Below are 13,915 nucleotides of genomic sequence, written 5' to 3' on the forward strand. Positions count from 1 at the left end.
TGTTCTTCAGAAAGATTTTAGATTCAGGCACACAGATGGTAACAGTGTAAAATTTAAAATGTATTATGAAAGGAGATTTATCAGACATGAAATGAATAATTAATACGGAATTAATCATAAGCACTATAAAAGCAATGCAAGCCTTTCATTGGTTTTTGACAGCATTTTTTTTTTAAATATACCTGAGAAAAACAGAAAGACAATTACTGAGCGACATTCTGGTTTGATTATTGTATGTTTTCTTAAAACTACAAGGTCACACAACGTTTCAAAGACTATATATGCTGAATCCATTGTGTATTTAAAGAGGAGCACATATTGTTGAATATCAGCTTTAAGGTAAAATAAATCATAAAATAGGATTTGCTGTAGTGCAATCATTATTGTCGTTTGGCATGGGCTTGCTATCGAGGATTATCCTGCGATATAGCCATGAGATTAACCTGGGATGGGAAATCAGATGTTGCCGGTATTGTGATGGTTTCTTATTTTAGATAAATAATCCCTCCGAGTATGAACAGGGCAGCCACCCTCGGCTTATTACAACATCCACTTTCTTTAGTTTTTCTTCCTTTCGGTTTTAGATTTTAAATACATTTTCTATAAATAGCTTAAAGTGGCATTTGGGGATTATTAGGTATTTATATAAATATCTGTATATATACCCATCTAATATGCAATCCCTAGTATGACATAAAAACTGTTTTTCTCTTGGAGGATTTGATTTTTACGTGACTTAGGTTACTGTAGGGATTGTCCACCACTGCCATTAAAATGAATACCGTTGTTATTTCTGACTTAGAAGGGGTGTGAGGCAAGGTGCCAGAGGTGCAGTTGGAGAGGGGGTTAACTGAATAACATAGAAACGAAAATGAAAAGTTGCAATGCATACAATTCTCATTAACTTCAGTGTAAGAAGAACATGATTCACAGCGTTTGTGCAGAGTGGTGTTGAACACAATCCTTCCCAAGCAATAAATCAATGGTCTCCTCCACAAATAAACACATACATCAGTTGGATGAGTGAACAAGAATCAAACACTGATGTGTTCGAGTCATCCTTTATTGCCAGTGATGCACTGTGTGCTGTTATTGAAGAGTCTGATCAATAAATGACGGATGAATGTATTGGAAACAAATTAAACGTATTTGTACAGTAACACAACAACTGATTGCAACATACAAAAACCCAAAGTAATTATCTTATTTGCAAACAAAAGAGTGATGCAAGATTTGACTTAAACTGATACCATACCTTTATCATTCATGATCAAATGTGACCCAAAACTATGGCAATAATCATTTTATTTACAATAAATGAGGCAAGACAGTATGAAGCATAAAAGTATCATTCAAATGTATTAATTTATACCCAGTAATGGTATTTGACTAAACTGGAGTTCTACAAGCTATAGGCTGCATTTGAATTGATTTGAGATTTGAGAAATGTTGTTGTACTGGGTGTCTTCAGTTTAATAATTAGGTATTATATATTTTTGTGTTTCTCACTTACTTTAAAGCACACAATCATTTAGAAAGTGTTTAAAGGCTGTTATAAGTCCAATTCAGTACTACTGTTGATATGAGGTTTGTGTAGAGATCTATAAAGTAGCTCCACTCCCTGTGACCCGGAGTGGCATTTTAATGTCTGACCTTGACTTATGTGTTTTCTCTGCATCTGTGTTATGTGAGCACTCTGTGCTCGGCTGTAAAAGTAATTTATTCTTCCTGGTTTATGAGAATCTGAAATATTTTAGCAAATATTTCCTGCAATAATGCTACAACCATAGTATCTGTCCATCTCTCTCTCTGTCTATCATGATGTATTTTTTGTTCTGTTTGCTACTGCAAGCCATCCTTTGTTGAATTTCAAAGTTTGTGTAAAGACAAACGGACCTTTTGTTCTTGCTATACATCTGTGTACGGACTCCTTTTGAATGGATGAGAAAACTGTTAATAAAGAAGAGAAACTACAACGAGCTCTTAACGGTAGTTGCATATTCAGCCATCAGAATTTAAAGTGAGTTTGACATCAAGGCATGAATCATTATGAATTCCCCACTAGGGAGTGAAAATCTCTGATTGAACTCGGTGGGACTTTTTCGGAGAAATGCTTACTTGAATGGAAATGTTATAACTGGTGTCTGAGAAATTATAGAGATTACAGAAAAGGATCGGGGTGATAAAGATTCGTCGTCTGTAATATTTTTTCTGACTGAACATGATACTTGAAATGTGTATTCCTCAGATCTCCCCTGTATTTTTTCTGAATGATTCTACCTTATTAAAATGGTCACAACCTTATTGTTTAATGTAACAACCATCATTTGAAATGATGCAGATTATATGACAAGAACATGTGATACTTGAATATGAACATAAATCCTTTATTCTTTACATTCCATAATTAATTAAATTATATATTAGTATTAGTATATACCAATGACCAGGTATAATAATCTTCATTATAGAACTGGTGGCAAATTATATACCATATACAAATACTATATATATACACACACACACACACATATATATATATATATATATATATATATATATATATATATATATACACATACACACACATATATAATGTATAGTGTATATAGATATATCATTATATTTTTAATATTTTTAATAGTCAGTATTTCTATACATTTTTGAAGTTCCTTCTAATTATGGAGTGAATAGCTGAAGTTCCAAATATTGTTTTAAATTAATGAACCAGAAAAGATCGCCTTCTAAAAGGTTTTCTGTGTTACTTGATACAACCTGTAAAGCTGACTTTGTATCACCCAGAAAGTACAACAGGAAATTCCAGAGAAAGCTAGACTCAGTAACCTAATAAAAGCTGAGAATGCAAGTCATTAGCAGGAGAACTCTTTTCACATCACACATCGCAAAGGCAGGACTAATTAGTTTTTGGCATTAAAACAACAATTCCGATGTGTTTGTATTTTTTACGAGGTTGACAGAGGCAAAGGAGAGGCAGTTTGGAATGACAAAATATTGGTGCTTTTCCCCACGTTCCCAGCAGGAGCACCAGCCTTTGATCCACTGGTTTCAATTCCCAATTAGCATATCACAGATAATCAGGGAACACTTATGTCACGACAGCATGTTTGATGGTTCCTGCTCTCACTGGGATGCAATGCTTTCCCTCCCAGTTTTGTAGTGTGTTCAGATTTGGTGCGTCTTACTGGTTAGCGATTGAACTGTAAGGAGAATCTCTTTCCACTAAAGATGTGATGCACATGACGCTGCCATTGTTAGAAATATCATTCGTCTACTAAGATGATAGGGAGTGAACTTCAAAATGTGATATTCTTTTTACACATAATACCAAATTGGCATAACTTGCAAATGCAATATTGTTTCAAGTACAATATATACTGTTCTATCTTTCTATGCAGGATGATACAGTACAAAATGGGTTAAAACTCAATTGGGCTAAGAGTAAATTGGTTTTAAACATGCCATGCTGGATCTTCCGAGATGATGCAAGTTGGCACAATTGTATGTTGTAGTCCTGCAGCAATTCCCAGTGCAGGTTGTGGTTGCACTTGGGATGTCTCCAGCTTGCTGGGGGATTGCCCACTGATAGCAATACTGACGTAAACGCTTCCCGTTTCCAGGTGCTTTCATAGAACCCGTATCTTAGCAACCTGCATTGAAGTAATACCTTTTACCTGACAAAGCTGAAATCGTCACTCCGGTCTCTAAGCAGCATGATGAAACCTCTGCCTGTTCTGGGAATCGAAGCGAGACCTTAACTTTGTAAAAAAAAACACACACATGCAAACATCACTTCGCTTTATAATGAAGCTGTGGGGATAAAAACAAATGGCTTTGTGCTGCTTGGAAGCCGTTTATTATGTTTGTTTTGTTTGTTTATTTGTGTATCATTCCGAGGTAGAACAATTATTGAATCCAGATATAATTAAGTTACACGCTCTGCAGGGTTCTCAGAAGCGAGCTATGATTATTAACATATATTTAGGATGAGAGCCAGTGCATACACAGGACCATATTGTGACCTGGGTTTACTTAATCTTAGCAGCCATGGAATTTGTTGTTGAGATTCAGTTGAAATGATGGGAAACCACCGATGCAGGCGTGTATAAGCTTTGGCAGCCATTATTTATAGTGAATCATTTCACAACGCTTGACACAACATTTGTGTGTCTATTTAAAAAAAAAATATCTAGGAAATATGGGTTCAAACAAGATATCAGATCATCCTGAGAAGGTGAAATCCAGAAAGACTGTGAACACAAAAACAATTAAATGATATATCCTCAAATATTCCATGTGTTAAACCTCTTTTTATGGTTTCGAGAAAAAATAACTAATAATTTTGAGATGGATGGACCCATATTTCTCCAGGGACTACAGTGGGAACCAATGATTATATAAACTAGTATTTAGCTGCCAATTTAGTATCGGTACCAAGTATCGGCACCAACTCAACGATCTATCCAACTCCAGTTGGATACAAAACATTAATTATGGTTTCCAGCACCAGGAGATTAAGTCTACAATCATAGGTGACAAAACAGGAGCTTGTCTTTAATATTCCCATATATTCAGCCTCATACATTCTGAGTTCAAATGACTGTCACTCTCAAAGCAAAACTTGCATCTAATACAGCACATATTGTGGTTTAACCTTTGGTAACTGTGTACCGCAACCCTCGTTCTTTCTTTATTTCTTTATTTAAAAAAACGCTTTGAGCGCTTGGCTGTTCGTCCCCTGTAGTTGATGTGATGGAGATGGCTGATTGGCTGCCTCTAAAAGTCAAACTGTGCCAGCAAATTCACTGACTTATGTGGTTAGATGCATTAATAGGCTTAAGAAGACAAGGGCAAATGGTGACACATAAAGGATATTCTGAAGTGGCTGTGATTTGAGAGAGGATCAGGCTTCTAATTCAAATCCCGCTATCCTTTGTTTAGTTCAGGAAGTTGGTTAAAAATAAAAAGTGTAGGTTAATCCCTCTAACGATCTAAAGTACTCACACCGATATTCGTAAAGTGCGGAGTAGTAGGGTAGGGCGTCTGCGGTTATTTTGGCTCAAGGTTAACGGCACAAAGAGGAAATGATCATCATCTTGTTGGGCACCTTTCTTAGGTGAAGAGTAATCCGAAACACCAACAGAGCACAAGACATTGATGACACCTTCGCCCATGTCTGTGTTTCATGCATTTCGGTCATTTTAAATGGGAATATCCGCTACGTAGGCAGAGAGGATCATTTGGAATCATCCCGTAAAATTCCCAAAGTGCTGTAGGAGTTTTTGGGGTCTCACTCTGCTTTTATTATATCTAACAGCCCAAGCTGTGTACATGGTTTGTGTTGTTTGCATTTTCTCAAGCCTCCACACAACTTGAGAGGGTGAAGCGAGTGTCTGTTTCCATCTCTCCAGTTTCGGTATGAGAGTCACAAATAGTCGATAAGGAAACACTATAAAATAACCGAGACAAATGACAAAAGAGTCATCTCTTAACCAGTGGTCCCAAACATTTTGAAGTTGAAGATCTACTTTACATGTTTACTGATGTTTACTCAAAGTCATGCAGAGATGTCGAGCCGGGGGCCGGTTGGCTGCGAGTTGACATTTTTCTGAAGAGTTATTCAAGGCTTCAAGATTCACCGGTAAATCCCGATCGACAGGTTGGGGGCACTGGTCTAAATTAAGTATGTATTGCAGTGTTTTTCAGTTTTTTCCTGTAAGTGAGTGTGACCAAATTCCTTGCTTAATTGCCACGCTTACAGATCAAGTAGCAGGGTTCTAGAAGATCCAAATGTAAGGCCAGATGTTCCCACTTACTCTCCACCTGGGATTCATTTATTCCTCGAAAAACCTTCATTGTTTCTACTCAAGGTAATTAACTTCCATCCTATCTAATGCAAACCTGTAGTTTCCGTTGATGTTTCTTTGCTATTCCTGTTTGTTATTTGCATCTAAAGTTCATATGAATCACAGATGAAAATAATGTGCCTGTGAAGTCAGCGCTGTGGCCTTTTTCTGTTACCTAATGTACATTTTCACCAACATAACATGTCTTTATTGTGTGCGGTTACGTATTTATCTAGAGCTGTGGCATTTCAGCGACGATATAGGTCACATTGACTTACTGTTGTTGTCTGTGTGTTCTCGAGCTCGTGACGTCTTAAAACATCATGCTGCAGCCGGGGTTTAAACTGTGTGCAAAATTCCATCCGAACAAGCGCAGCAACAAGCTCTGAGGGTGTCAACTTTGCTTATGGTGGATGAGACTGTGTTTACTCAAGAAGCAAGACAAATGCTGCTTGCTTCTATATATATGTTGGTTTCTCCTATTATGAATCACTGTGTTGTTGTGCGATATTGTCTGAAAACCGTGGTACATGCATAGTGAGTTTTTTCTTTGCTAGAACTGGTTTGACCTAACTTCTGTGTCACTTTAAGAATCAAAGAGGACACATTCATAGATAGATAGATGGATGGATGCTCTCCGTTCTCTGGCACTCTTGTGATAAAATGATTAGACTATAGAACGATTGCCCAGCTAAAACAATACAGAAAACCATGCATCTCCCAGCTCTACCAGACTGCCTTCCACATACACAAGAGCTAAAAATAGCTCTGCTGGTTCACTGCATGTGGCTGGGGGACAGGTCAAATTATGTGGAAAGATGTAGAATTTAAAGGTACAGCACTCGAAGCACTATATCGCGCGTGTTCTTTCGTTTTCTCCTCCCTGTCGCGGGCCTGATCATAAATTCAAGACCAGGGATTCAACATGCCGCACGTCCCTCTAATTCATGTTTTTAAACACAAACATTTATATAACACTATTCAGCGGCACCTACAGGGGATTGTTATGAGAATCTGTGGTTTTTATATAAAGATTACCTCAAATACGGTTTTATAGTACCGTCATGTGTTGGATATAATGTATGGTATAATTGACAAATGTGGTAATCTTATGACAACTTTCTCCCTTGAAGTACATTGATGCTTTGCTGAGTGTGTTTAAAGCCTGAATGGTTAAAGACTTTGACAAGCTGTAATCTGGCCTATTATGTTAACGATTTTGCATAGTACAGAAGACTAATGAAGAATTCTGATACAACGGATCATACAAAATTGGACATAGTTCATTGCAATAGGACCAAAGTTGTCTATCACTCTGAAGCTGTGATTCAGACTGATTTACTAGATGTTTTACTTGATTGAATATGCATAGATTTGATTAATAAATATACACAACTGACACGATGGAATGAATACGTACAAGTACATGTTTTATGTCAACTGTGATTTACCTTCCCTAAACAAATCAAACAGATCTCGGCAGGAATGCTTTGGAGGTCACAAGTACTCTGCAGGGATTTTCAACAGATGTATAAGAAAAAGTGGCTTTGCATATAGATACATGGTGTTTCTACATAATTCACCAATTACGTAAGTGAAATTTGCCAGCTATCCAAGGTCGACAGGCTGCCACACTGAATTAATCACAATGAATGCAGCACATATTTCTATTTTTGGATCTTGATTAGTGGGGGGGTCTAAAATCATGAACTGCTGGACAGCCTTAGTTTTTGCTTCCTAGTTTTGTTAACATATTATGACATGAACCGACACACTTGTATTCAGACTCGTTAGATCGTCCAAGTAAGAAGCACGTTAATTTGCGCGTCAATTATATCCGTAATGACGAGTCAGTTAAACCCTAATCGCAATCCTAAACGTGCCTTGAACAAGTGCTGTCGAAGTCTGGGGAATGCTAATCTGAATTGGAGCCTTTGTTTTAAGACATTAGGCAGTTACATTTAATTCAAAAGCAACATTTATACTGTACATCCTGTAGTTTGGTTTATCATACGGTTTCATAGAAGCAGTTTAAGGCATCTTAGATTTCAAATTATACTAATAATACATTTGAATGTAAATAAAGTGAAAACTAAACATTAAATTTAGTCCTAAATCCTGACCTGTTGCAATGTGTGCCAATTAGACGTGGGGGAGATGGTGACAGCATCTTGGGTTTCGTGATTGTGACAGCAGCTCCGATATAATCATTTTTGCCTTTTCAGTCTGTGCTCAAGACCCACAATGTGTAAAATATAACACCTCCTATCTGAGGCTTTAAAGTAGTACATCATTTTATCTGTATATAAAATCCTCATAAATAAGTTTTGCTTTGGCAAAAGATAAAGACTGAGCCAAAATTTTGAGGCTTACATTCAGCATGTTTGAAATGTTTTGTGTCCACATCTGTAGTCAAACACACATCCCTAATAATGCGATGTACAAAATCTTTCTGTCGCTCGCTGGTTGCCATTGTTTGTGCGTTTTTGCTTGTGTTACTGGTTACTCAAGATGACTGTGTGGTGATACACGTACTTAGCCGCACTCAAATGCGTCATGAATGTGTTTGAAGTGTTCTTGAATTTTAATTAATGGCTTCTGTGTCTGAACTATTGCTTTGGTCTATTTCTTGAGCAATATAAATTGTATATAGTTAGTACGTGCTTTTTGGAATTCTATATAAGGATACAGCTGGATCTACTGTATAATCCTGGATACCTCTTTTCTCAGTTTCCACTCTAAAATTCAACTGTATTGCTCACAAGTGAATAATAACATCAATTGGTTTTATTTGTATAGCACGTCTCATAGAGAAAATCATAAAGCACTTTACAGAATGAGCTATTCAGAAAAGAATGAATCACCAAATTAACTTTTACAGAAGAAATATCAGACTCCCTGGCGTTGTTTTTTAATTTAATTTCCAGATTGTGTCCAGTCGCTTCCCTAGTGTTGTAGAATTGGTGAAGAGAGAGACATGTGTGATTGTACAGATACACTGCAGACTCTTTAACAGTAGGTAGATGGTTTGTTCACAGATAGATATATTAAAAAGTTAAAGGCAGACACTAGGGATTCAATAATTGCAGTGAAAGTAATTATAAATGTTAATGCTATAATCTTCAAAGGGAAAATCTGCATAGATAAGAATAATCACCACACCGAACTACAGTCTGTGTAAAAAAAGGACACAGCATAACACACTAATGCCGGTAGGCACAACATTGTGTATCTTAAACTGTTACATTTTAATGTAAGGTAATCTATTTGTCTTGTAAAGATGCTTGACGCCAAGATCTTACCATAATTCAGTGTGAAAAACATTAGTATTTCTAAGTATTCATGTTTGTTGGAGTAATTCCCCTCAGGTATTATTGGTGAATGGCTATTAAAACATGAGATGAGTGATAAAAAAAGACAAACACGATGCAGTGACTGGTAGAATTTTGTCTCCAAAGCGAAAAATAGTATTTATTCCAATGCTGTTCACCTGTATTGATGTGTATATTTTGTCTTTGCATGGTAGGCACATTAGTAATGAATAGAAAGTGTTGTTGTCTTGATTAATAAAGGCACTTAATTAGAAAACTGTAATACAGAATCTGAAATGATGTGTTATGTTTGCATGTCCCATAAACCAGGGTCCATTTCATAGTTCAAAAGCCAGTTAATAATAATACTAATAAAAACAACAACAACAAGAATGGTGCAGCTTTAAGCCAATCTTGAGAATTGGCTGCCTGCGAGACGGAGACAGACAGCTGTGTTTGCAGTGGTATTTTTAAATGCATTAATGCCGCTCCAATCCCCTTGCCATGCCTGACCTATTTTTGGCTCGGGCCGGCCATTGTTCTATTTCTGTCGCCTGCGAGCCACGATGTTGTTGATTCATATGTAAATGAGTTATCACTTGCTGCAGCCAACTTCGCCGCGAGAGGAGAGTAAACAGGGGCAGAGCGCACTTATCAGAGCTGTGGGTGATTTCACTTAATCCTCGGAGAAGCCTTTGGGTACCTGGAAAACATAAACTACTATTTCCATTTAAAAACAGGGAAAGAGAAAGAAAGGAGAGAGAAAGCAGGGAGCAGTTCGCTCTCATCAAGCTAGAGTCAGAGCTGCAGATTTTTCTTCTTTTTTTTTTTTTTTTTGCCAGCTGTCATCCTGTTGGGATCCAGGGAGCTAAAAATACCCTGGCAAAATGCTCCTTTAACACTATCTACATTGTGATTTTTCTCCTCTGCCGTACGCCGAGAGAGGCAGAGAAAGATAGAGGAGAGTAATTAACACACTGTGTATCTGTCTCTGTGTAATAAAGAAGGTAGAACTAATTCCCCCCGGGCGGCTGCCTGGCCAGGGACAGTCCACCGCGCCTGCCAGAGTGGGGCTGTGATGCGTCTCTCGCGTGGCTGAAGTGGGGACTGATTGGAATATGCTGCAGACAATTTATGAGAGTGAATTGTGTTTCTCCTCAGATGGGGTTTCTGGACGCGAGAAGCTCTTGGCTCAGCACAGAATGCACAGCATGATCAGCCCAGGTAACCGGCGACGCTTGTTTTTATTCAGCGGAGACCTCTGTGTACAGGGGCACGCTGCTTGGGGGAGCTGTGGGGGAGCTGCTTTCTGTTTCAAGGTGTTATGATGTTTTCAGCTGCTTGCAGCATGTATGGCACTGTGCACAGATGCTGCTGTGCACTTTGCTCTGTGTTTTTGAGTGTTTATTAGATCTGGATGAAGCTTCTCTGGTTTGGTTTTGCTCCTTTGGAACTGCTTTGGCAAGTGAGTATGTTCTTGAGATTAAATGCTAAGATAGAAATACAGAAATACAGGGGTAACAACAATAACATGAATAATGATTATTATTATTATTATTATGCCCTGTTGTGTTTAATACCTTACAAGCAGGCTGTTTGTGTTCATTTCAAACATTTGTTTAGCCTTCAACAAAATTCAAAGCAAAAAGATTGTTGTTATGTAGACAAGCCAATGTCACTACAATTAATTTGTAATGTTATTTTTAAGTTACAGCAACAACAGCAGTATTACAGTCAAATTGAAACTCATTTCTTGTTAATGAAGTTGATGTTACATTGAAGAATTACAAATACATGCATAATTAGTTTTGATCTGGATTGGTCTTATTCAATTGCATTTTTAACTAGTGTTTCTGTTCGAAGCTTAAAGCCTGTCTCAGGAAGCCAGTACCGTTTCACGAGGCAAACTGTTGTCTCGGGGTGGCAGGATGTATGCAACTTTACAAATAGCACAAAGAAACGGAACAGCATAAAAAAAAAACTGTTTGAAACCCACGGAAGATGAATAAAACGCACAGATCGCTGTGTGGCTCTTCTATTCAAAGCGTTGTGTAGAAGTTGTACACTAGAATGCATGCTTTTCATACTAAGAAAAGAGAGTGACATCACTGTGAGCAACACTATGTCTTTATTATCAGAAAATGAGTCATGCTGCACTTTTCTTATTTTCAGGTTTACAGTTCTGCACAGAAATAGCATTGACTTATTTCATTGCTGCATTGAAGGGCTTTTATTTAAATGGTGATGGGGAAATTGAAATGTCAAACAGTGCAGTGGGAGTACGGTGTTAGAATCAAATAAAGTTTGAATTGACTTCTCTGTAGGGATGTGACTAGATAGGAATGTCTTTTTTAGCAGTTTTTTTATTATTTGTATCAGCCTTTAGGCATTTTCAGTGTTAGAGCATCTCCGTTTCATGGGCTCCACTCCGCCTCACAGACTCATAACTGCATGCAAGTTGAAACCTGGAGTGACAAATACGTTTTTTTTAGATTCAAGAAAAGCAAGCAATTAGGGAATTTTGGAGACATGTTCCATCGGCTAAAGTGGACTGTTTCCTTGCCTTTCAAATTGATTCTCTGGTGCTGGTGAACTGGTTCGCGAGAATGTCTTTTCGAGAAGCAATAAAACGAGGGATTCTTTTTTTCTTCTTCCTTCAGTTAACTACAGGCTTTGATCTGTGTGGACAATTCAAGCGCACTGCCTATTCTGTGGGTCAGCTATTCTTGGGCTTGTTATTTTCAGCTTATGGCATTACAGTGCTAAGATTAGACGGTTAGGCGTTATCATTCCATCTGAGCTCCCTCCTAATATAACTGTACACCGGAACAGTTATTTATAGAGACTGAGTTCTGTCATTTTTCAGTCTTATTTGTAGCGGTTTAAATTAAGACGAGCAATGTTGTCTGAAACCAGCAGCTCTCGCCACAGGCCGGGGGAACGTGACACCCCCCATCAGAGCCGCTGATGAAGCGTGGCGGCAGCAACTTGTGGGTTTTTTTTTTTTTACCTATATGGACCTGTGTAAAGGTAAACATGTGAAAAGACTTGCTTGACATGTTAGCTGATGAAAGTTATGTGATTAATCACGGGTCTGACCCATTTAAAAATGGCTGTTTGAACCAGTACAGGGGAATACCACTTGAGTTTACTTTTTATTTCGTTTTCTGAGAAACATGAAAAGGAGATGGACTTGCCATGCATATTAAGAGGGCTTTACATGTTATAATGGTTAATTATATTATCGTGTGAAGGAAACTCTTCGGCACTCACAGCGCTCCTGAGGAAAAGTGTAGACCCATGATATCACTGAGGTGGAGATTGACACACCCACTGCCTGACACGAGGGTGATGCAATGATTGGTCCAGATGATTCTGTCGACCATTGCACATCCATCAGACACTGCCGACTGAAACACAGATTAAGGACAAGGCCCGGGCCTGGCAGTTATTCAGAGGAGTTACTTTTTGTTGCCGTTTGTTTAATTTCTCAAATTGTGGAACCGAATCTTTAGTCGTTTAGAAACGCCTGGCCATCTCTGGGAGGCAGTCGCATCAGATTGATATATTAGCATATTTAAAATTCATTAAACATCTTCCTCCTCAATGTGGGAAAGTCAAAAAACAACACGGCAGACATCAGAAAATCGTCTGGTAGAAATAATTAATCTGAGCGTTAGCGTCTCTTTGCGTGTGAAGTAACCGAATACACGAATCAAGGGAAAAATAACGTTGTTCAGCGACAAACAACAGCATCAAAGGGTGTCCGAAGCATTACAGACATGGAGAAGTGTTCATTAAAAATCTGCCGCCAACCAGGGCTTTAAACAAGGCAATTAAAAATTAAAACCGCATTTCATTATTTCACTTTCATGTTTCTGAGAAGGATGAGAAGGATGTTCTCCCAGCTTCATAACAATACATCTCTTCATGGGAGATAATGGGGACTCATTATTTTCACCTGTTACACTGTGGTCCAGAAATAACCTTTGTTGTGTCCTGCTTTTGTGTTAGGATGATAAACATGAAGTGCTTCTTATTTTAGCCAACAGATGAAAAGAGGTGCGCTTTTTATTTTTGTTGGACTAATAAGTGGCCGCACTCTTTCATTTTTCGGTTTCTTTCTTTCGTTTCTTTTCTATGCAGGATTTATTTTTAGAATACATCTGTACAGCAACAAGCACATGCAGCCAAAGAAATGCAGAAAAGTATTTTCTACACAATGTTGAAATAAAGTGTAGCAACACAGTCAGAGGGTCAGATGAGGAGATTTTGCTACAGCCGTGGAACACTGAGTGACAGGTTTTTCTCCGGAAAAGGTCTAGAAATTATCCTGTAAACTATTTACCCCAAGATTGTACTTCATTATATGGTGAGAAAACACTATCTAACATTTGACTGTATAAAATGTACCACACCTCCAGTCTTGCTTCAGCATTGATATGACTGATGCACTATCATTAGCATTAAAATATCCAAAACCTATTTCTAGGCAGGCATTTGACGGGCATTTTTTGTGGCTTTGGACTTGTTGCATTTGCTAAAATCTGTTAATGGTTTAACTGACACTGATCTACTGTTTCACAGCTGCGAATTGAACATTTAAGTGAAATATTACTACAAATATTCTATTCATAGGAAATATCCTAAAGGTTCTTCAAGGAGGTGGATTTATGCATATAGCAAGCAAGTAGAAAGTCTCCAGAATTATATCAACAAGGAGTAAATGTGATTTGAATA

The 13,915-nt window shown here is 37.8% G+C and overlaps 1 protein-coding gene across 1 annotated transcript in view; it reads left to right on the plus strand.

Moving 5' to 3' along the window:
* LOC136760251 (histone deacetylase 9) overlaps positions 1-13,915 on the plus strand; it is a 113,555-nt gene that overhangs the window by 17,153 nt on the left and 82,487 nt on the right. The window contains exon 3 of the mRNA XM_066715561.1: positions 10,337-10,399. Within this exon, the coding sequence (XP_066571658.1) occupies positions 10,337-10,399 (63 nt within the window). The remainder of the gene's footprint in view (positions 1-10,336; positions 10,400-13,915) is intronic.

Source organism: Amia ocellicauda, chromosome 10 (assembly GCF_036373705.1).
Source record: "Amia ocellicauda isolate fAmiCal2 chromosome 10, fAmiCal2.hap1, whole genome shotgun sequence".
In the NCBI taxonomy this organism is placed as follows: domain Eukaryota; kingdom Metazoa; phylum Chordata; class Actinopteri; order Amiiformes; family Amiidae; genus Amia; species Amia ocellicauda.